A 23,094-nucleotide genomic window follows, 5' to 3' on the forward strand; every position below is an offset into this window, starting at 1 on the left:
CATAAACATTTGGTTGTAACATAACATTGTTCGAAATGCAAATAAGAAAATTTTGCTCTTTTAAGCAAAAATTTGGCATATCCAGGGGAAATGCTGCTTAATATTTACGTAAGTGAAATATTAGGTGCGTCTTGTCAATTTAGTCATGTTTATTTTAAAAGTTGCATTATTAGATTTGTGAAGTAAAAGCATTTGCAGTAACAAATTAATATTTTCATCTAATTATGAGATTGACAGAGGTTGCTTTTGATTGGTCTAAATTGGATAACTTTTACTGTATGTAATACATTTGGAGATTAACTATTATCAGCAACAGGTTTTCTCTTCTGTTTTTGGCCAGTGGGACTATTCATATCTTTAAATCAATACAGTAAGAGCAAGGTGAAAGTCCAAAACATCAAAAATAAGCTCTGGAATGGATAAATAAACACATGATGATACTCTGAATGGTCCTGGATGAAATCTCAATGGAAATCCAATGCAGCTTCATCAAGTATTTGAGGGGCTGTTGAGTCAATATCATATTTATTAGGTACAAACTAAACACTGGAAGACATACTATTAATATCGCTGAAAGTGATACTCAAACTATGTCCAGATATAACCACATATTATAATGACTGCTTCATATTGACTGGCATTGAAGAGCTTGAGGGTGTTAAATTAAATACCAGGTCTTTCATCAAAAAAGGCAAAAAGCTGTGTGTTGAGTGTATGTACGTATCGTGAGAAAGACCGCACGGTCGAGTTAGTGTCCATCTCACGTGTACCAGACTGCATCGGAAAATGAGTGAAACCAAATTACTGCCCTCCCGCTCATGAGGACTCCTGGTGACAGTTTAAAGGATCACGAGATGGAACTGCAGCAACTGAATTATGCTGTTATTGAAAGCAAAACGCTGAGAATAAATTATGCAATCGGCCTGTCTTTACGAGTCTGTCTGTCTGTCTCACTCTCTGCGTGTCTCACTGTCCCTGTTTCTCTCTGTGGTGTTTGAGCTTAATGATGTAGGGATACAGACACACTTCTCACAAAGGTTTTGAAAATGCACTTTACTGTTCTTGGCTTAACAGAGGAAAATGCATGAATGAATTAATTAAATGAGCACTGAAGTAAAAAGACATCAAAGTCACAGACAGGTGACCTTTGAAATCACAGAAACGCAGACAGGTGAGCTCTAACGTCACAGACAATGGTGAACTCTGATGTCACAGACACACAGGCACTGGTAAGTCCCAAAGTCACATAGAGGTGATACAATACAAACCTATCAACAAACATATTGCATTTGTTAAACTTAATGGAGTGTGTGCATAGTGCATATGCAATTTATTTTGGCTGTCTAAATAGAAAGCTAGAGATCAAACAAAACATGCCCTTGAATTGAAACCAACACACACATATTTTACTATTTAATATTTAATAGAAACTTTCATATATTAATGTTATAGTCTTGCATTTCTACATTAAATATATTTAAAATGCTTAGTTTTCTATCGAAACTTTAATATATAAATGTTATAGTCCTGCATTTCTACAATAAAACATGGCGTGTAAATTAACTGCATGTGCACTTGTGTGCCTGTCCATGTTAAAGTCCACTAACACATGTCTCATGACATCCCACACATGCGGAGAGGTAGTGTCCCGTGATTTCTTTTGGACTTTGACCAAATAGGAAATACATGGTCTGGGAGGTGTGTGTGTGTGTGCGTGTGTGTGTGTGTGAGAGTGCACGTGTCTATCTAAAATTATGAGGTACAGTTTTGCTTCAAGGCCATCATTGTGAGGATATTCTGACTTTGTGAGGACATCGTTGCTGGTCCTCACAAATGTAATGGGCTGTTTGTGGGTTAGGACTTGGTTTGAGGGTTAGGGTTATAATAATAATTTGGTAAGGTTAAGGGGCTAGGGAATGTATTATGTCAATGAGTGTCCTCACAACTATTGAGAGTCAAGCGTGTGTGTGTTATAGACACATAATTATATGTAGAAAACCAAACGCAGTGCGATCTTGGCCAATCAGATGTCTGTCTATCTCAGTCATAACACAGTCAAAACAGGATTGTATGCAGGAAGAAGGAGAGTTCCTGTTAAAGACAGCTGGTTTACCTGCTGCCACCTGCTCATACAAGTGGATAAAACATCCATGTAAATGTTTTAACTTTTACAGTGAATGTTTGCCCCATCATTCAATGTGAATATCATAAGTATCTATGCAGTCTAGGGAAGGACAAGAGGTATTGGCAAAAGAGACGACTCACAAACTTGAGAAAACACACATGGTACAGCTGAACAGTCTGATCAGTCTGTGATTTGTTCCAAACATTCAAAGGCAGAAGGATGGGAGATGAGGAGGGAGGTAGACAACATGCTGCTGTGGGAGAGCCAGCTAGGGCAACAGTTGAGACTGACAACAAACAGAGATAGGGCTGTAAATATTGTTCTGCTGTTTTTTTGTCGCAAAGCAGCCTCCCCTCCATGCACCAGTCTGTTTTTTTGTTGGTGCTGGAGTGCATTCGTGTGGTTGAAGGCCTAATGTGGACAATTTTGTTCCCCTGTGCAGACTTTCTAATGGCTGACCTGCCTCTCTATGGGGCCTTTTCGGTATAAACACTGATAATTGTGTTTGTTGGGACCAGTAGACCTCATGGGGACCAAAGCCTTGTCCGAATGAGGCAAAACCTCAATTATAATGTCCTGGTTAACATAGGTGATAAGATGTGAATTATGATTAGGTTAAGATAAAGGATAGGCACGACTTGGTTATGGTTAAGGTAAGGTAACGCAAAGTCCCCATAGGGATCGCTGCGCAAACCTGTGTATGTGCACGTTTCCGAGTAATGTGCAGTATCACACCACGAGTGGACTCCCTTTTTATCAGTGTTTGAGTTCAAAGGGAATGAGAAGAAAGATACAGGGGGAGAAGGTACCACAGGGCATTCTGACCAAAATAGATATTGTTTGACTAATGATTAACGAAGGCATGTGGAGGTTACTATTTTAGGTTACACGATATTTAAGAATTTCTGATGGGTACATTTTATAAGTCTTCATGTGTTGCATGTTACTACATAATGTATAATTCATTTAAATATAATTTTTTTGCATATACACACGACCTAACACTCAGTTTTGTTCCAGAAGGGACAGGGCAGACTATGAGGATGGGCGGACTGAAACCGATTTGTCAAGTGGACTTTTCAAAACATTTGCTTTTGCGGACCCATGTCATTGAGTTTGTTTGTTTTCCAGGGACTATAACCAAAAACAGAAAGGTTTAAAATGTCAATGACCTGGATCAAAACAACAGTATTGAACTATTATCACTGCTGTATTAACATGTAAGCGGTATTTAATCATGGGTGGTAATCTTACAAATTTGAGGCTAGTTATTGTTTGTTGATTTAAAAGTGACATATTATGAAAATTCCATTTTTGTAGTGCTTCTACACGTTAATTTGTCCATGTCTACCGTCCCAAAAACTTTAGAAAAAAACAACTCCCGTGATTTGTTGTGGTTCCTCTTTGTCAGAAACGATACACTTGATGGCGTCGAATGGGATTACGACCCGAGCCCATGTCATAGTCTCGCTAACCGGGCCGGCTGGCGAGCTAACGCTAACCGGCCCGCTGGTCAATCTGAGGGCTGTTTTAGACAGGGTAAAGAGGGTGCTGTTTTAAATGATCCTTGTGGTATTTTTACCAAAATGTGTTTCAGACATTTCATTAAGACCCCAATGAACCATATCAACTGCGGTAAAATGGGCATAATATGTTACCTTTAAAATAATAGAGCTAATAGAAGGACTAAACATAGGCCTGTCCATTTGGGTTTCCTTCTTCCTTTACTTGATTTTCTTATTATTTGTTTGTTTACTGGTTTATGGTAAATCTTATCGGTATATGTGATAGTTGGTAAAAGGAAGGATTTCCATCTAGATTAGTGAATCTGCACTTGATTAGTATAGCCTGATTGAAAAATGACATCTGCTGATCAATTAGTAATACCTGCAGAGGCCGGATAGGGGGGCACAATGTCATTCTCTATGAAGCTGACGCAGAAGAAACACCGTGTACGAGTTGCTTTATTAACATCTCCCTTTTCCAGGGCACGCAGCAACACCATAGTGACAGCACGGAAAACCGCCCCGGGACACCGTCTTCATCCCATGTGTTTGTAGACCCAGCCCGTCGTCACCATGACAGCGGAGGAAACCATAAATGTGAAGGAGGTAGAGATTATCAAGGTGATCCTGGACTTTCTCAATGCCAGGAAACTGCACATCAGCATGCTGGCCCTGGAGAAGGAAAGCGGTGTCATCAACGGGCTCTACTCGGACGACATGCTCTTCCTCAGGCAACTGGTGCTTGATGGGCAGTGGGATGAGGTCTTGCAGTTCATTCAGCCTTTGGAGTGCATGGACAAGTTTGACAGAAAAAGGTTTCGCTACATCATCCTGAAGCAGAAGTTTCTAGAGGCTCTGTGGGTGGATAATGCCATGTCAGCAGAGGATGAACCGCAGCACATGCAAGAAGCAGTTAAGTGTCTCCATGTCCTGGAGGAGTTCTGTCCTTCTAAAGACGACCACAGCAAACTATGTCTGCTCCTCACGTTGCCTCGTCTCACGAACCATGCTGAGTTCAAGGATTGGAACCCCAGCACGGCCAGGGTGCATTGTTTTGAGGAGGCCTGCACCATAGTGGCAGAGTTAATCCCAGCGGACAGGAAGCTGAGCGAGGCTGGATTCAAAGCCAGCAGGGATCGACTCTTCCAGCTGCTTCTCAAGGGTGTACTCTATGAGTGCTGTGTGGAGTTCTGCCAGAGCAAGGCCACGGGTGAAGCGATCACAGAGAGCGAGGTCCTGCTCGGCGTTGACATGCTGTGCGGTAACGGCTGTGACGATCTGGACCTGTCCATGCTCTCCTGGATGCAGAACCTCTCCCACAGCGTCTTCTCCAGCGCCTTTGAACAGAAGCAACTCAACATCCACGTGGACCACTTGGCCAAGCCTGCAAAGACCGGCTACGCCGACCTCCTCACGCCGCTCATCAGCAAACTGTCTCCAAACCCCTCCTCCCCGCTCCGCCGCCCCCAATCCGCACACACCTACATGTCACGTTCAGTAAACCCGGAATTGGACGGCTTGTCCTCCGGGCTGTCTGGCCAGGAGAAGAGAGCCAGCGGTGGGGAGGTAGTCCCGGGGAAAGGGGTCTCTCCCATGTCCCACTCGTTTGCCAACTTCCACTATCCTGGAGCAGGAGGACAGAGCCTTAGCAGGAGTCTCATGATGGAGAGCTCCGACTGTCACAGCATTTTTGAATGCCCTGAAACATCGAGAACAGACACGCCTGTTGATAAGATGATGAGTCAGGCGATGCACAGAACCTGCGTCCTGACTCGGCTCCGGGCGAGGACGCGCCACCTGCCGACTCTGCTGAAAGGAACGAGCTGCATGACTCCACAGAGAAGTACGAGGAGTATTATCACCAGCATCTTCGAGTGCAGAAGCATCTGGAGCAGAAGCAGCAGCAGAGGCAGCTGTACCAGCAGATGCTGCTGGAGGGGGGCGTCCAGCAGGAGCCGCCGCTCAGCGACATGCAGCACAGCCTCACAGAGAAGTTCGTCAACAGGTCCATCCAGAAGTTGGAGGAGCTGAACGTGGGGATGGAGGATTTAGGGGAGGAGGTGAAGTCTTTGGCCCAGCAGTGTAATAGTAACGGGAACACGTCAGCTTCTGAAGACAACAACAATCCTCCATCCGTGACCCCGGAACAGAGCCTCATCCAGGGGGGAGGGTCTGCAGAGCAGCACCCCACAGTGCCCCGTGGGGGGGCGCCCAGTACCCCCTCCAGACAAGTCCCCTGTCGTTTCTCAGAGTGAGCAGAAACAGGTTGGAGATCAGCAAGGAGACTCTCCGGACTCCATGACCCGGAGTAAAGAGGGTGACAAGTTCAAAAATCAGTTTGTACCCGTGCACACGTTTGAAGACACTCAGGCTATTCGTGCCGTTGCCTTTCATCCCTCTGGATCACTGTATGCTGCTGGATCCAACTCCAAGACTCTCCGTGTGTGCGCTTATCCAGAGACGCTGGATCCAACCAGTTCAAGTCCAATAAAGCAACCAGTCGTCCGCTTCAAGAGGAACAAACACCACAAAGGCTCCATCTACTGTGTGGCCTGGAGCCACTGTGGGCAGCTGCTGGCAACAGGCTCCAACTACAAATATGTCAGAGTTGTACCTTTCAGCGCAGAGACATGCAACGCCACAGGCCCAGACCTGGAGTTCAGCATGCACGACGGCACCATCAGAGACCTGGCCTTCATGGAGGGTCCTGAGAGCGGAGGGGCCATCTTGATCAGCGCCGGAGCAGGAGACTGTAACATCTACACAACCGACTGTCAGCGGGGACAGGGACTTCACGCCCTCAGTGGACACACGGGTCACATTCTGTCTCTGTACACGTGGGGGGGCTGGATGATTGCCTCGGGCTCCCAAGACAAGACAGTGCGTTTCTGGGACCTCAGGGTGCCCAGCTGTGTCCGAGTAGTGGAAACTGCTTTCCATGGCTCAGACAGTCCTGTTGCTAGGAGACGGGCAGTCGGATCCACTGCCACCGAGGCAACAGGACTGTCTGAGGACAGGAAGACAACGCATGCATGCTGTATGACATCAGAGGGGGACGCATCGTGCAGGTGTACCGGCCGCACACCAGTGACGTCCGATCTGTTAGGTTTTCCCCCGGAGCACACTACCTGCTCACTGGTTCCTACGACACAAAGGTCATGGTCAGCAACCTCCAAGGTGACCTGACCAAACCACTGCCTCAGACCGTGGTGGGAGAGCACGGTGACAAGGTGATCCAGTGCCGGTGGCACCCAGAAGACCTGTCCTTCCTCTCATCCTCTGCTGACCGCACCGTCACACTCTGGACACACAACCCTTAACACACACAGATACACACATGTGAGCAGTTCCTGTAACCGTACCAAGGATCTAACCATAGGCACAATGTAATCTTAATGGAAGCACGGGTGTTTGGATATTTATCCCAAACAGTATTTTGAGGAAAAGTATTGGATTATTTTCTTGTATTTTACATTCACACTTTTAACATGGATTTATTTTATCTACAAATATTAATATTTAAGTTTTTATGTTAATGTACGGTATACAATATATTGTTTTAACAAATGAAGCTAACGTACATAGATGTATTTATTTCAGTTGTGTTTATGTATGTACAGTTATTAGTATGTTTTGGAAATTCTAGTGGCTCTTAAAAGACACTTCATTGAACGTTCCAGCAGTCAGACTTGAGTTAGCATGAATTAATTTAAGTCACTTTTAAAAACAAGAATAAGAAAGGCTTAATACAAGTTTGACTGCTGGTACTTTCGATAGAGTGTCTTTTAAAAAAGGCACGGAGTAGTGACTGTTTTTGGTCTAACGATTAATATGACTGTACTGCCTGTACATGACTATACTTTATCTAGTGATCTTTTATTTTTAGTCAAACAGACCATCTATGTACTAAACAACCTAGATCTATTTTATACTTAGTATAACGGCATGAATAAAGGTTGGTAAACATGCAATGGGTTTGTCCACATGGTCATTGGTTGAGTTCTCCTACGTTGCTAGGTCTCTTTTCTTTCAAAGCTCTCACAGCTGTGGACCTCTCTGACCACCTAAATACTGAATATCAAATATTTTTACTGCATAGATTGGGAGATTTTTCAAAGTTAAGTCCAACATGTGTACAATCAAATCATTTAATTTCCGGATATTTCAAAGTTCTATCAAAACACTTTGCTCAATAAGTTCAGAGTGAGACTGATATGCCTGCCTCTCTGACTACCTACATACTGAATATTAAACAGTTTTACTGTATAGATTTGGAGATTTTCAGGGTGAAGTCCAACATGTGTACAATCAAATCAGTTAATTTCTGGATATTTCAAAGTTCTATAAAAACACTTTGCAAAAACACTTTGCTCAATAAGTTCAGAGTGAGACTGATATGCCTGTGTTCAGGACCTCTCTGAATACCTACATACTGAATGTTAAACATTTTTACTGTATAGATTAAGAGATTTTTCAAAGTAAAGTCCAACATGTGTACAATCAAATCAGTTCATTTCTGGATATTTCAAAGTTCTATAAAAACACTTTGCTCAATAAGTTCAGAGTGAGACTGATATGCCTGTGTGTACAACATGTGTACAATCAAATCAGCTAATCAGCTGAAGCACTTTTCTGACATGGTTAACATGATTCTCAAATGATTGACTATACACTAGTGTGTCATCCAAGTAGGGGATACAGATGTTGTCTCGCACGTCTTCCAAACATTCCTCTATACAGCGTTGAAAGGCTGCGGGTGCGTTCATTAATCCAAATGGAATCCTTATCCATTCATACAAGGCCCATGGAGTCACAAATGCAGTCAAAGGCCGGCTGTCTTCATCCTTAAAGCCCTGGTGGTAGGCCTTTCCTTGGTCTAGTAATGACAACCATGAGTGGCCACCAAGACTGTCAAGGATGTCCTGCACTCGAGGAATCGGTTGTCTATCAGGATGAGTCTTTTTGTTTAGCAGTTGGTAATCTATGCAAAGGCGTAGGCTGCCATCTTTTTTTCTAACACACACAACCGGTGAAGAATAAGGTGAATACGATTTCGTCACCCATCCTTGCGCAATAAGATTGTGCAGATAATCTTTCATCTCTTTATATAGCGTTTTCGGCATCGACAGGTAAGCGCGTGCTACAGGATCCTTATCCTTCAACGATACGCTTAACTTCAGCTTTTTGTACTACTACTCTTTCAGGTTAATTTAGATGGCTCAGGTCAATTGGTGGATTCCATGCAGTTTCAGTAACCTGCTCACTCTCTGTATTAACTTGATTCACTGACACTGGAGAGCTATGACTGGGTTTCTCAAACACGGTAGCTGGGTACACAGCCTGAACTTGCTGTAAGGTACCCATGACAGTTCTTCCTGACAACTCAATATCATGATCAGTGGGATTTTGCACATCCAGCATAAGGTGAAACACCACTGCTGAGCTTTACTAATGTCTCACAAAACTCAAGGCCTTCAGCCCACTGTGGGTTTATGTCTGGCTCAAAGAGAAGGGTAATGTCTTTCTTCAGTGGCAGTGTCTGCGCTTTACAATCAATCTGAACATCTCTGTGTTTCCTATTTGTTTAGCACTATTGATCTCACTGTCCCTTCACTTTCTCATTATAAAAAACACTAATATAAGATAATATAAGTCTCTTCCAGAGTCGTTTTGTGAAGCTCTCAGAGTGTGTGTGCTTCTCACCTGAGGGTCAACATTCTTAAACCTGTCAGGCCCATCTATACAGTCTATGGTCAGGCCTCTGTGGACCAGGACACACATCTCTGCAGTTTTCACTAAATGCTGCCACCTAGCGGGTTGGATTTGACATGTAACCTGCGCCAGATGTTTCTCTGGAGGGCAATGGTCGTTTCCCTCTTAAAATTAATCAGCAGTGAAAAAAATGAAACATTTTAGCTTTAGTTAATCCGAACAGACAGATGTGTTGCTATTTGTACTGTGCGTTGCATTCACGTCTCCTTGTAAACTGCTGTTGCAGTGGGGGCTTCTGTCATTGCCTTCGGGTAAGGGTTAGATTGGTCAGTGTTTTTGTATATACAATCCATGGTCATTGCTCTTAAATATAAAATACTCCAATGTATCTTAAAGTGCTTCACATTTGCTTTGGTTTAGTTTAATTTAAGCTGTTAAACTCACTTATGTAAAGTAATTGGTCAAAAGTGATCAAATAAACCACATGAGTTTTTACAGGATTCCTTCACCTCTCTGACATCCGACTAAGCAATAACTAAAATCCTAGTCACCCCCCCCCCCCCCCTCAAACATACCAGACGTGTTTGTCACGGTGATAACAGGTTAATGACCGATGTGTCAATTATTCCATTATGACTAATGTCCGTGAAGGCAGCACGTGTCACATGACCACAGCACAGCTGACGGACGCTGGGGTAGGCTTGTCCGATGCTAGCCTGCTAGCTGCGTTAGCCTCGTCTGGTAAACCCAGGCAGGAGCAGCCGTCTTTTCTCCCGCTTTCAGACCCAACCAGCCGGGGGGAGATGTTCCAAGAGCCATGGGGAAGACCCCGCGCATGTGGCCGCGTTTTGTTTCCCATCGTGTCGGCAGCTTTCGGTTAGACGTCAATGTCACAGTCCGGAGCTAGGGCTGTCTAGTTAGCTCCGCTAGCCTGTGCCTGGCTAACACAGGGCCAAGGCCAAGGCCGAGCGAGGAAACAGGGGGGGAGGCCGTCTGGTGAGTACAGTTTTACCTTAACATCTGATTTACACGTCGTTTACGAGCTTTTCTGCAAACCAGCGTCACACACATCAGTCTGCGGGTCTGACAGCTGTTGAAATGGGGTTTTTCTGCTGAAGAGACAAACGGAGCCTTTGTCCGCGGCGGGACATTAACGACAACACCGCTGTGCACAGATCATGTGTGTGTGTGTGTCTGGGCCGAAAGGAGCGGTGACAGCTCAAATGTGTATAGTGTAATTTAAAGTGTGACCCGTAGATTTACGCAGAGATGCTGCTGCCTGATAGACAGAGTGAGGTTTTCATTTCCTGATGTCAAACACGGGAATCTGATGGGTTAACCTTCCGGAGGCTGAATGCGCATTAACATCGCTGTTACGGTTCTGTGGTTTGTTTTTGTTTTGACCGTCAGAGGCTTTAAACTCAATTCATGTGTTTCTATTCGCACATGTCATCTGTTACATTTCAAGGGAAGTTTCAAGAGTGCATTGACAACATCGGTCTGGATGCAGGCCGTAGTATTGGTAGTAGTAGTAAACAGTTTGCTCCTGTCAAGGCCCCCCCCCTCTTCCTCCCCACGGTCTCCAAGCGCCACCAAAAATGTCACCGTACCCTCACTGTCTAGTAATGTGATGTATTTATTTTCTAACACAGTTTAATTATTATCATCATATCAGGATTTAAACGTGTAAACAAACCAACCAACTAGCAAAGGGACAGAGGTGAAAACATAACCTCCTTGGCTGAGGTAATAAGTAAACAAGTATCAACACAAGGAAGATGAAAATTGGTATTGCAGTGTTTTACGAAGTTATGAAATATGGCATATTTTTTAAGGTAATTCTGAGAGGCTCATACTCTGTAACATCCTGTTCCTCTTATGTAGTCCTTCCACTTCACTCAAACTTTGTGTCCTGTTTATCTCCACCAGGTACTTTCTCTGGAGGTGGTCAGAGGAGGAGAGGAGACAGAACTTAGTTTACAGTTGCCTCCACCATCACTGCCATCCTCAGCTGAGCCATGTCCTCATCAGGGTGCTGCCACCTACCCGGCTCCCTTTGTGATTACTCTGGGAACGCTGAATCAGAAGCCTCCAAGGATTCGGAGGAGTCTGATTCTACTGCCCAGGCCCAGTACATTGCCAAGGTTACGGCTAAAGATGGCCGCCCACTCTCCACTGTTGTCAAAGCGGTGAGCTTGCAGAGGTAAGAGAACGAGGAACTCGCTGGGGGCCCGATGATTCAACTCTAATTTAATTGTGATAATTGTGATGTGTTAATCATCACATCATTGCTCCCCTCTGCTTTTCTGTGTTTCTGCACAGTGATGTGGGTATGTGTCGGATCTGTCACGAGGGAGCTGGAGGAGAGACGCTGCTCTCGCCCTGCGACTGCACTGGCACGCTGGGTAAAGTGCACAAGAGCTGCTTGGAGAAGTGGCTGTCCTCCTCCAACACCAGCTACTGTGAGCTCTGTCACACAGAGTTCACTATCGAACGGCGACCGCAACCACTCACACAGGTTGGAGAAGTTTTACTTTGTGTAATAGTAACTGAGTTTAAGTAAAGTTCATTTTCAGATCAACTAATGATTTTTTCACTTTTCTCTTGCTCAGTGGCTGAAGGACCCCGGTCCTCGCAGTGAGAAGCGCACGCTGCTCTGCGACATGGCCTGCTTCCTTCTTATCACGCCCCTGGCAGCCATTTCCGGCTGGCTGTGTCTGAGGGGGGCCCAGGACCACCTGCAGCTGAAGAGCAGACTCGAGGCCGTCGGCCTCATCGCTCTCACCATCGCTCTCTTCACCATCTACATCCTCTGGACACTGGTAACCAATCACTAAATTATTTTCCTGTAACTTTAAAAAAAAAGGCCTCTGGGCTTTTTACTGGACTTGGAGGGAATAATACTTGAGAAGGCATCTTCGGATAACAAACGTATGGTCTGACTAACTAAACTAAACTAATTTCCCAAGATATCTCATTCAAGTTATAGGGCTAGAAGGATAATCTTAATCTTGTATTGATCAGAAAGTGATTCCACATTATATGGCATCATATAAGTAAAGTGATCACAATCAAGCCAGAAAACAACATGCTATGTTTCAAAAATTATACTTTACACACAACCTGGAGCTTGTGTACAACAAAAATTGAGCTATACTAAAATGGTTAGAATGTCATCATGATGTCACTATGATATCAGAAAATTATGTCATGTAGTGTAGTAAAGCATTAACTGTTGTAAAAAAATTAACATTAGAGACACAATTTACTGTATATTCACGTTTACTAATCATTCGTCATCGTATGGTATAAAAGTTGGCATTACCTGACCGGGGTATTTACAGCCCACATGCAGGATGTGCGATACTGCTCGGATGCTTTTAATCTTGATTTAATTACTTTAATGTGGAAAACTATCACAAACAGACGTATACACAGAACACCAGCCACACAGATTTATCTTCTGCTCCTGATTATTGTAGTAATTGTGTTATTGTGCTCTGGTCCCAGTGTGATTGAACTGGCTTTCTTCTTTATCTGAACTTAACTGGATCATATTCTTTAAAAGTAGGATGTGCAGTCGATCTGAAATCTTACTAAAAAAAACAGCCCTTTTAATCTTCAGCAAAAGAACCATAAATAATGACAAACTGTCATAGATTTGAGTTTCTGCCTTCAGATTGTGAGCACCTGTCAAGCAGCAGCTTCAGCATTTAATTCCTATCCTGCAATCGTACTACTCTGTCTCAAATATCTCGGTGTCAGTGTAATTGATGACTGTCTCTCTCTCTCCTCCGTCACCTCCCGTCTTGCCCCCCCCCTCGTCCATTCTATCTCAGGTGTCATTTCGCTATCACTGTCAGTTGTACTCGGAGTGGAGGAGGACCAATCAGAAAGTGCGTCTGCTCATGCCTGACATGAAGGGGTCACACACCACCCAGCGTTCGGTGCCGACCAAGTCGACCAAGAAAATGACTGATGAGACCATCGTATGAGTGCGGAGCAGCAGCAAGAGGAATATAAAAAAAAAAGATGCCCTTGGAAGCGCTCTTTAAAAAACAAAATTAATCATATTAATGAACTTTTGCACTTCAGTGGACCATTCTGAGAGGGGAGAGCTACTCTCTCCTTCTGTTTTCTTTTGTTGAAGCACTTGATGTAAACTACTACGGTATTGACCGACCACAGAAGTGGTTTAGGGAAGAACTCATTCCGGAGTCATAGTTTGATGTTGAAACACAGAGATGTCATCGGACAGCCACTGCTGGGAATTGAACGACTGAACACATGGACGATGGACTAACCAGCCCGACTGTACATCTGTGACACAAACCTATGAAATACTAAGACACAAGCTAATGTAGCAGGATATAACTGAATCAGCATGCTACTACAGTATAATATGAAACATATTCACACAACCTATAATTCCCCATGCCCCTTCACAATGTATTTAGCTGTTTTTGAACAATGGGTAGCCAATAGCCCAGCAGAGGACAATAATCAACAAAAACATGATTGACTACCTGTGAATATGCTTTCTCGACAAGTAAAGGGCCACAGTCGCTCTTGTTTATAATCTGAACCCTTTCAAAATGTCCAGGTAAAGCTTTTATCATCGCTGCCTAAATGGTGACACTCAAATAATGTCTTCTTTTTTCAGACAGCAGCTGAAGCGGCGCACATCGATCACGCTTGTCACAGGGTCAGGGAAGATTGTAATATATGGGATCACACAAATTGAGTCCGTTAAACGGCAGCGCTGTAATGTGTCAGGACATAGCAATGACGTGGAAAAGTGTTAACATTCCAATTGGATGACATTTCTACTGTTATCATAAAAGTGCATTCGCAAATGGCCCTGCTCTACTTGTAAATGCACCATTCATGAGTTAAAACCGCCTAGCAACAACCAGTAGTATGACCTACGTCACAAAAGATGCAACTTTAAATAGAAGAGAAACAGTGTTCTGACTAGTGAGATTACAGACGTTTATCCTAATTATATAAAACACAAAAATGTATCAAAAGTAGGCTGATACTCAGTACAGGTGCAAAACAAGAATTTGTATTGAATGTCAATCAATGTATGCAGCATATGCTAAACAAAAGTATTTTGTGTTCTTGTAGTCTTCCTGCTGCATCCCCTGGAAAGTTGGGTTATTGTGCAATAAAACAAGAGGGACTCCTGGATTCAGTCAGTGTGAGCTGTGGTTTGTCAGGTGGCTTTAGATATTTCTTTTTATTGTGAGCTCCATCTAATGTTTGGGAATATATCTAATGATTGACTGAAGTTTAATTTAACAAAGAGTATTTCCTCAAATACTAAACTTAAAGGGACTCTTACCTTTGTTGCATTTTTACACTTTTTGTGGATAAGGTTAAATTGGTATTAATAAGGTAATGACACTCTAAAATGCAAGACAGACCCACCAGGAGTTAAAGCAAACAATTATTTCACTCTCGTAATATTTAGTGAAAACTTCAACCAATAAAATTCTTCGGACCGAAGGACCTTATCGGCCGACAGACCTGTCTGTTTGCTGCATGGAAACAGACAGGAAGCCCGTCTGCTTCTTGTCGCGCATTCGGGCCCGCGTCATCAAGGCGCGTCCTCAACTATAGGGTTTGTTTTGATTCCACGGCAGACAGTAGCGAGTAGCGACCGTATCGACCGTAGCGACTGACGATGGCAGACCAAAGTGGTCCACGGCGTACTGAAACAGCCGCTCCCAGGGGGAAAAACAAAAGAAAAAACACCGCGGATGGGAACGAGGGGGTGGGGCATTGGAGGAAGGCGGGATCATTCGAATGTGCTGTAATTCTCAAATGCAACAAAGGTAAGAGTCCCTTTAAGTAAAATTTGGTATTGTATCAATTACATTTAAAATATATATTTTGCAATGAAAAAGAAAAGGCGGTTAGCGCTGTGGCCTTTCAGCGAGAAGGTTCCCAGTTCGAATTCTGGTTCAGCCAGGGACTTTCTGTGTTGAGTTTCCTCTTTGTCTGTGTGGGTGTTCTCCAGGTTCTCCAGCGTCCCTCCACTGCCCAAAGACATGCAGGTCGAGGTCGGGTTAAAAGGAGACTCTGAATTGACCATGAGTGTGAATGGTTGTTTTCTGTATGTCGGCCCTGCGTTACAAGTGCAACCTGTCCAGAATGTTACCCAATTTGGGCTGATATTGGCTCCAGCCCTCACATTACGCTAAGACGATAAGTTGTAAAGATGATGGATAGATGAAAAAATTAGTAAATAGTGTGTGATAGAAAAAGTGCATGAATATAGGTGGATGTGACTGGAAACATACTATATACTGTAAAACAGTGCATTTACCATTCACTGCCAACCTAATTCTGTTAAATGGGACAGTTAATCCAAAAATGAAAATTCACTCATTATCTACCACTCCACTAAGCCGATGGAGGAGTGGGTGAAGTGGTTGATTCCACAAAACACTGAAGACATTCAAATTCCATTTCACGTCATTTGCACCATGTTTTTAACCTAAATGTCCACTGATATCCTTCAATGCATTCATGTGTGGATCACAGAGGACATTAAGGTTAAAACCATGTTGTAAAAGACACCATGTCATGTCGAATTTGAATGCTAAGGCTTACAGACACTTGGATGACACAACAGGAGCCGTACGGAGGCATTTAATTATTTTTTTCTGTTTTACATTTGAAGAATCTGTCACCAGTTACTTTAATTGTATTGGACTTGGCTGCAATGCTGTTCACACCCGGAAACTCCAAAAGTGTTAAAAGGACTCAAACACTTCACCCATCTCCATCGACATTGTGGTGAGTAGATACTGAGTGAATTGAATTTTTTTGTGGGGAAACATCCCTTTAAAGTAGATAGCAGTTCAACCAGCACCTGTCACAATAGTAAAATCTCACCTAGGCCCAACAATGTAATTATATGAAATACAAAAATGTATCTTCAGGCTTTGAATAGTTTGTAGTGTGTATATACTACTAAAACGGAAAAGATCACAGAAACATAATATTGTAAAATTTAATTTCATGGCATTAATATAATGTGCGCAGACGAGCTATCAAAATCAAAACAAACGAAATAATATATTTTACACAAAATGAAATAAGCATCAGTAGCGTCACAACCACTTTTGAGATGATGACCGGCGGAGCAGGGGAGTCCAAAAACAGGACTGCTGGTACGACTGAAACAGGCGGGATTCAAACCCACACCTCCAGCATGTGGCAATAACCATCTACCAGGGAGACATCTGGGCATACAAGCTTGTTCTGCTACTCTGTTATGGGTAACTATGGTAGATACTTACAAGGTACCACCAGTCCTGTTCTTTTGCATTAGGGTGTAGCAGATTGTACCTGTGGCCGATTACTATTTGAAATCAATTCAACACTTCATTTTGGGATTGATCGATTGTGGAGTAACAGAGCTGACTCCACTGATCTACGAGGTGCAGACTCAGATGATATCGCAACCCAGGCTGATGGAAGCACACAAACACTGTGGATTTCAATTAATAATCGACCCAGGTGAGAAGGGATGGTTGCCATGTGTTACAGGTTCTGACAGCACTGCAGTTTGCCCCCCCTCTGGCCGTCCGTGGTTGGTGGCACGCTGATGTCCACCACGTTGTTTCCCGGGGACTCGTCGTGGGCAGACCGCTCGGCAATCTGTTTCTGCGAGACGATGCGGTAGATTTCTGTTGATGAAACAGAGGAAAACAAAGAGATCAGACTATTTGAATCCAAAGTTTGGTTACCATCACATTTATCATCCACAACATTTATAACATTTGTGTGTAATTTCATCCAGGTAATTGCTTTCATTTTAGACAATGAGTTTTTGACAGTTCTAACATCACACAATGTCTGAGTCCATTGCTCCTGACAATCTTTAGCTTTTCCAGCCAACCCTCTAGTAAAAGCTTTGGATAATGTCCAAATGAGTCCATGTGAGAATACAGCAGGAAATGTCCAGAGGATTCACTGTGAGTGAGTGGGCAAACTACAAAGAATACAAATATCCAAATATGATAAAGAGTTTTCAATCACATAGAAGACGCCAACGAAGATGTCTACTTGGAAAGACAACAAGATTTAAGAGCTTTTGACCGACAATGTGGTGATGTCCTATAGACAAAAGCACATGATTTCCACAGAGGAAACTAGACATAATCTCCTGCATCCAAGCTATACCCAGTCACCGTCATCTGAATGTTATGGAGATTTTCCTGTGGTTTTCAATGTGTCTGATCCAGACAATCTGCTGCTGCATTCTTCATACGTGAAAGACAAAGTCTGCAGAATGTCTGGACACAACTGCGGGACACTTTGGACAGTTCATGTCTGATGTTAAATCAAGTAATTATTAGCGCTGCTTGTTAGCATACCTGTTAGGATGTTCTTGAAGGCTTCTTCAACATTTGTGGAGTCCAACGCTGAAGTTTCTATGAATGACAGATTGTTCTTCTCTGTGGAGTGAGAAGGAAAGAAAAATTTATAGCAGTCAGAGAAGAGAAGTGTTGTTACATTTTCTTGTCACCTTGAGAAAAACAAAGCAATTTTTTCTGTGATGCTCTCTTCTAATTTACAAAGCAGACAGACCATGGAAAAGAGTCTTTCATAATGGAGGTAACAAAACACTTTGTTGGCCCCTGAGGGAGATTTTAGTTGTTACAGCAGCACAAGTGAAAAGGCAGATGCATCAAACATCTGAAAAAAACACTAATGTTTCCCCAAATTCCAAATGAACCTTCCTGTGTCTCCTAAGTTTCTGTACCTGCAAAGGCCCGGGCCTCATCTGTGGGCACGGCCCTAAGGTGGCGCAGGTCGCTCTTGTTGCCGACCAGCATGATGACGATATTGTTGTCGGCGTGGTCCCTCAGCTCCTTCAGCCAGCGCTCCACATTCTCATAGGTCAGGTGTTTGGCTATGTCATAGACTAAGAGTGCTCCCACCGCCCCTCTGTAGTATCTGTAACCAGACCAGGATAAACCTTAGAAACAGCATCAATTCACAGCAGAGATTTTGACCTATAGCAGGAAAGCCAGTGCTACTATCATTTAATCTGATAACAGTTAAGATGACTCCCTTTAAATCAAATGTCCTCAAAAACCACCTGAGAGTGTAATTTTATTATTTCCACCAAACTGTGACATGTCAAAATGTCTTTCATGAAAAAGGCTGATGGCCAAAATATTGCAGGTGGCTCAAGTATTTAGGCGTCACATTTCTTTCCTGTTGGTTGTAGTTGTACAAAACTGTATTCCATAAATTAACATTTTTGGGATGTCACACTATCATGCATACAAATATGTTGTGTCTTGTTCTGCCAATTGATTATTTAAAAAAAAAAAATATATATATATATATATATATATATATATATATATATATATATATATATAATCATGTTAGAAGAAAAGGTTCCAGACAGCAATTAAATGGACTTTGTGGTGTGGTTGTGTCCTACAAATCTTAAAGGATCAGTGTGTAGAATGTAGTGACATCTAGTGGTGAAGTTTCATGTTGCAGCTGAATACCCCTTCAGTTGACATAAAAAATCAAAAAGTGTTTAGTTTGTCCAGTTTGGACTAAAACATGGCTGCCTCCTTAGAGAAGACCCGCTCCCGATGCAAATATAAAGTATTTAAATATTACAATTTAAAGGGACTCTTACCTTTGTTGCATTTTTACACTTTTTGTGGATAAGGTTAAATTGGTATTAATAAGGTAATGACACTCTAAAATGCAAGACAGACCCACCAGGAGTTAAAGCAAACAATTATTTCACTCTCGTAATATTTAGTGAAAACTTCAACCAATAAAATTCTTCGGACCGAAGGACCTTATTGGCCGACAGACCTGTCTGTTTGCTGCATAGAAACAGACAGGAAGCCCGTCTGCTTCTTGTCGCGCATTCGGGCCCGCGTCATCAAGGCGCGTCCTCAACTATAGGGTTTGTTTTGATTCCACGGCAGACAGTAGCGAGTAGCGACCGTATCGACCGTAGCGACTGACGATGGCAGACCAAAGTGGTCCACGGCGTACTGAAACAGCCGCTCCCAGGGGGAAAAACAAAAGAAAAAACACCGTGGATGGGAACGAGGGGGTGGGGCATTGGAGGAAGGCGGGATGATTCGAATGTGCTGTAATTCTCAAATGCAACAAAGGTAAGAGTCCCTTTAAGTTAATGATAAGAAGTTGACTGCCTTTGTTTATGAATCTTTAATTATGGAATTGATGCTGCTACTTCCCTTTCTTTTATTTTTCTTAATAATGGTGTGTTGTAGGCCTGTTTCAGGCTGGGCACATAATGTGGATGATACATTGATAAAACATCAATCGATCCTATTCTTATATTTCCCATATAATACGATGTATAAGATGTATTAATGTCAAGTTATCAAATGTTCTTCCTGATGTTCTACATCTAACTCAAAAGGTTCAAACCACCAGCTAACAGCTTCTTCATCTGTGACCATACTACTTGTTTTAAAAGTGCCATTTTCCTCTTTCACCGGCTGTTGTTGGACACACAGCCAACAATCGGCCACATTTGAAGTGGCCTTCAGGATTGGGTGTCAATTGTGACTGCACTGGTGAACTACTTCCCTACACAGAGGGGTGTTGGGTGACAGGCACAACTCACGCAGAGGTGATGGCTCTGTAGCGCTCCTGTCCCGCCGTATCCCAGATCTGAGCCTTTATCGTCTTGCTGTCCACCTGAATGCTGCGTGTGGCGAACTCCACCCCGATGGTGCTCTTGCTCTCGAGGTTGAACTCGTTCCGTGTGAATCGGGAGAGCAGGTTGCTCTTCCCTACGCCTGAGTCGCCGATTAACACGACTGTGGGGAGAGAGAGAAGGAGACGGGCAGGGGTGAGATGTGTGTGTCCTGCTGTATGTGTGAAGGGATGGGCCATATGTATTAATAGATTCCTAGAAATGATGATATTGCACAAAGCAGTGCCCCTAAAAGTTTCAACAGAACACAACATATTTATGTGTATCAGATGATTTATGGGAAGTATAAAACACACACTTCTAAAGCAGGAGTACAACAAATAACAAAATACAAGGGTTGAATCATTATATAACCTCAGTGTTACAAGTCACTAAAGCTCTGGAGTGTGCCTTTTCATTTTCAATTCAGTTCAACTTGTGGATTCATGTAAAGAATCATTTTGGAGTCTCTGGAAATAAACAATGGATTTTCTTACACATTGCAAAAATGCAATCCCAGCATTATTCATCAACACAACAGTAAGGCCTCACGATATATCAAGAACAATGTGGGACCTGGTGACAAACACAGGCCTGTGCTGCCGCACTCCCTCAAAAACCCATAATTCATGTGTGCTGCAATGAACTAAATGATCTGTAAACCTCCTGCTAGATTTCACCTGAGGGCTTCACAGATAATTCACCGACTCAGCAGCTATTCTTTGGGATGAAGCTTTCTGCATATCCACCATATTTTGGGTGTGACTGTAGAGGATGACTTATATAGAGCAAATGAGTAGACACAACACTTATTCAACTTAAGCCATCGGAAATATCTCACACTAGAATTAAAGCATTTTGGGGCCTAAAGGATTATCAACTAAAGAGGTGGTTTGGTCTCTTTTGATTCTCTGCAAATTACCAAAAAAAGCTAGATAATGTAGCACAGGGGAGTTTTTTTTAATCCTTTTTTCACAGAGCAGAATGTGCTCAGCTGAATGAATGGGAATAAAGCATTTTTACTTACACAATGTGTCTATAAAAGAGCTGGACTGATGCATTGCTTGGCCCTTAAAATATATATATATAAATATATATCAGTCGATGTTTGTAATAGAAATGATTTGCTCCCTAAAAAAATTCACATCAGTCGGGTTTCAATCTTTAAAATGTATCAGCTTGACCTTTCACGATTCCAGAGATAAGCCATGGCCTCATCACTCTGAAAGTGTTGATTATCAGATAGTGAACTGCTGAAACCTTTCTGAAAACACTGTACAGGGGGAGATGTACTGTGTTTGTACAAGGAAGCCCTGCAGGAAGTTGACACAAACATTATAAATAAGAAAACAGCTGCAAATACTTTGAGTTGACCACAAAGTCTCCTTGGAGCAGCAGCAGTGGTTCTGAACAGCTACTAGTCAGCATCCATTGTATAACCAGACAACAACAGTCATCCAGGCCTGGTCTAAAGCTGTGGTAAATGAGTCATGGGAGGAGAGGTGATTGATCAGGCCTCTTTGACCAGGAGGTGTGCTGGTGTCAGGACCTCAGGAGGCTGCTGCTGATCACAGCACAACAGAGAGAAGTGGAGCTTTCTTCTTTTGTTTTCGCTACTCCCTGTCTCTCCCTCCCTCCATCCACATCAGGAAATAGAGTCGAACTTTGTCCCTGTCGACATGGTGCTGTTTCGGGCTGCAGGAAGCTGATAACAGGCTCCATCAAATCCTGAATCGACAGTTTCAGGGCCGCCTTGCCCTTCCTGTTCCAGCCGGGCACACACAGACGATGGCTCGGGCAGAGGGAGAGGTAGAGAGACACTGGGAGGAGGAAGGAGAGAGAGAGAGAGCCTCCGGCAGATGCCCTATTCATCCCACAGAGGATACTTTGTTACATCTAAATGGCCTTTTGGCTCCTGCAGGCCCAGGATGTTAATGTGCCACAGGAGCTGATATCACGATCACAGGGAGGCTTTCTGGGTGCAAGCATGGCCCTGAGTCTGGTGCAGGCCCAAGTCTATGATTTTCACAATAACACCATAAACTACACTGAGTTATGAGTTGCTGCATCTCCCCTGTCAATAAGAGGTGTGTGATCTGAGGATGGAGCTTATTGATCAGAGGAGTTGGAGGATAACAGGCCTTTAATCAGCCACATAAGGAGGAAAACACCAAATATCAGGAGATACACAAGTCTAATGCTGCTGTGTGAGTTGATGAAAGTTTAATAATGAAAGAAGAAGAAGGCTGACAGGGATTTGCATCCTCCGGACCTATGAATACAGCTGCAGGCGGATTAATGTCACAATGACAGCAGTATGTTGTAATAACCGATTATCAGCTCCTAGGAAAAAAACACAGTAGTCCTGTTTCCTTACTATTTGAAACACATGTGGAGAACGACAACGACACAGCGGCAGATCTACCCAGCACAGCTTTGTCGGTTTGAGACTGAGTAGAGGGGGGAATGCATTGCAGTCATCTTTTTTTTTTCTTTACCTTTGAACAAGAAATCGTACTCATCGTCTCGGTTCCCCATTCTAGACGAGGCCGCTCCGACGCTGCTCTGCTCCGGGAGAGGATGTGCGGAGGAGTGCGGCTGTGGACGGTCGCTGTGCGGCAGGAGAATCAAAATAAAGGTGAATGTTTGCGCTGGGAGTCTGCGCCAGAGTCGGCTGTCAGGGGCGAGCTGCAACTCTGCAGAGGGAGGGGAGGAGTCCCTGCGCCTCGCATACCTTCCACAGGGGGCGCTCTTTACTCACATGCCTGTACCATTCAGCTGCGTGGAACCAGATTCTGACAGACTTTGTGTTTATACTGAGATTCTCGATGAGGAGAATAAGGTGAGAGCACATGAAGGATTGTTTGCTTCACTAATGCTTAGTTCACCTTGACATGTTCACTGTTGGAAAAGCAATTTATGTTTCTCATAAAAACTTACTTTCACCAGATGGTTTTTACTTGAATACATTTTTTTTGCAATTGGTCTACAAATGTGTATTTTATCCTTTCTTTCCAATTCATTTT

At 43.3% G+C, this 23,094-nt stretch overlaps 2 protein-coding genes and 1 pseudogene across 2 annotated transcripts; 2 read left to right on the forward strand and 1 right to left on the reverse strand.

The window, feature by feature from the left end:
* Positions 1-4,203: 4,203 nt before the first annotated feature.
* Positions 4,204-6,950, forward strand: LOC133018642 (WD repeat-containing protein 47-like; annotated as a pseudogene).
* Positions 6,951-10,020: 3,070 nt separating this feature from the next.
* LOC133017669 (E3 ubiquitin-protein ligase MARCHF2-like) lies at positions 10,021-14,539 on the forward strand. Its single transcript, XM_061083812.1, has 5 exons — positions 10,021-10,338; positions 11,272-11,545; positions 11,665-11,860; positions 11,955-12,164; positions 13,182-14,539. The coding sequence occupies exons 2-5, from the start codon at positions 11,361-11,363 to the stop codon at positions 13,335-13,337; spliced, it is 747 nt and encodes a 248-aa protein (XP_060939795.1). The 5' UTR covers positions 10,021-10,338; positions 11,272-11,360; the 3' UTR covers positions 13,338-14,539.
* Positions 14,540-16,352: 1,813 nt separating this feature from the next.
* On the reverse strand, positions 16,353-22,739 carry LOC133017875 (ras-related protein Rab-11B). Its single transcript, XM_061084110.1, has 5 exons — positions 22,567-22,739; positions 19,997-20,192; positions 18,125-18,318; positions 17,736-17,816; positions 16,353-17,045 (listed from the first exon to the last, which is right to left on the reverse strand). The coding sequence occupies exons 1-5, from the start codon at positions 22,604-22,606 to the stop codon at positions 16,900-16,902; spliced, it is 657 nt and encodes a 218-aa protein (XP_060940093.1). The 5' UTR covers positions 22,607-22,739; the 3' UTR covers positions 16,353-16,899.
* Positions 22,740-23,094: the final 355 nt, after the last annotated feature.

This window comes from Limanda limanda, chromosome 13 (assembly GCF_963576545.1).
Source record: "Limanda limanda chromosome 13, fLimLim1.1, whole genome shotgun sequence".
In the NCBI taxonomy this organism is placed as follows: domain Eukaryota; kingdom Metazoa; phylum Chordata; class Actinopteri; order Pleuronectiformes; family Pleuronectidae; genus Limanda; species Limanda limanda.

What these genes read in the sequence shown, in the direction of transcription:
- LOC133017669 (XM_061083812.1), top strand. Translation starts at nt 11,361, where the DNA reads ATGTCCTCATCAGGGTGCTGCCACCTACCCGGCTCCCTTTGTGATTAC. An exon ending in AAAGCGGTGAGCTTGCAGAG is followed by an intron (nt 11,546 to 11,664) that starts GTAAGAGAACGA and finishes GTTTCTGCACAG; the next exon opens with TGATGTGGGTATGTGTCGGA. An exon ending in GACCGCAACCACTCACACAG is followed by an intron (nt 11,861 to 11,954) that starts GTTGGAGAAGTT and finishes TCTCTTGCTCAG; the next exon opens with TGGCTGAAGGACCCCGGTCC.
- LOC133017875 (XM_061084110.1), bottom strand. Translation starts at nt 22,606, where the DNA reads ATGGGGAACCGAGACGATGAGTACGATTTCTTGTTCAAAG. An exon ending in GTACGATTTCTTGTTCAAAG is followed by an intron (nt 20,193 to 22,566) that starts GTAAAGAAAAAA and finishes CTCTCCCCACAG; the next exon opens with TCGTGTTAATCGGCGACTCA. An exon ending in TACAGAGCCATCACCTCTGC is followed by an intron (nt 18,319 to 19,996) that starts GTGAGTTGTGCC and finishes GTCTGGTTACAG; the next exon opens with ATACTACAGAGGGGCGGTGG.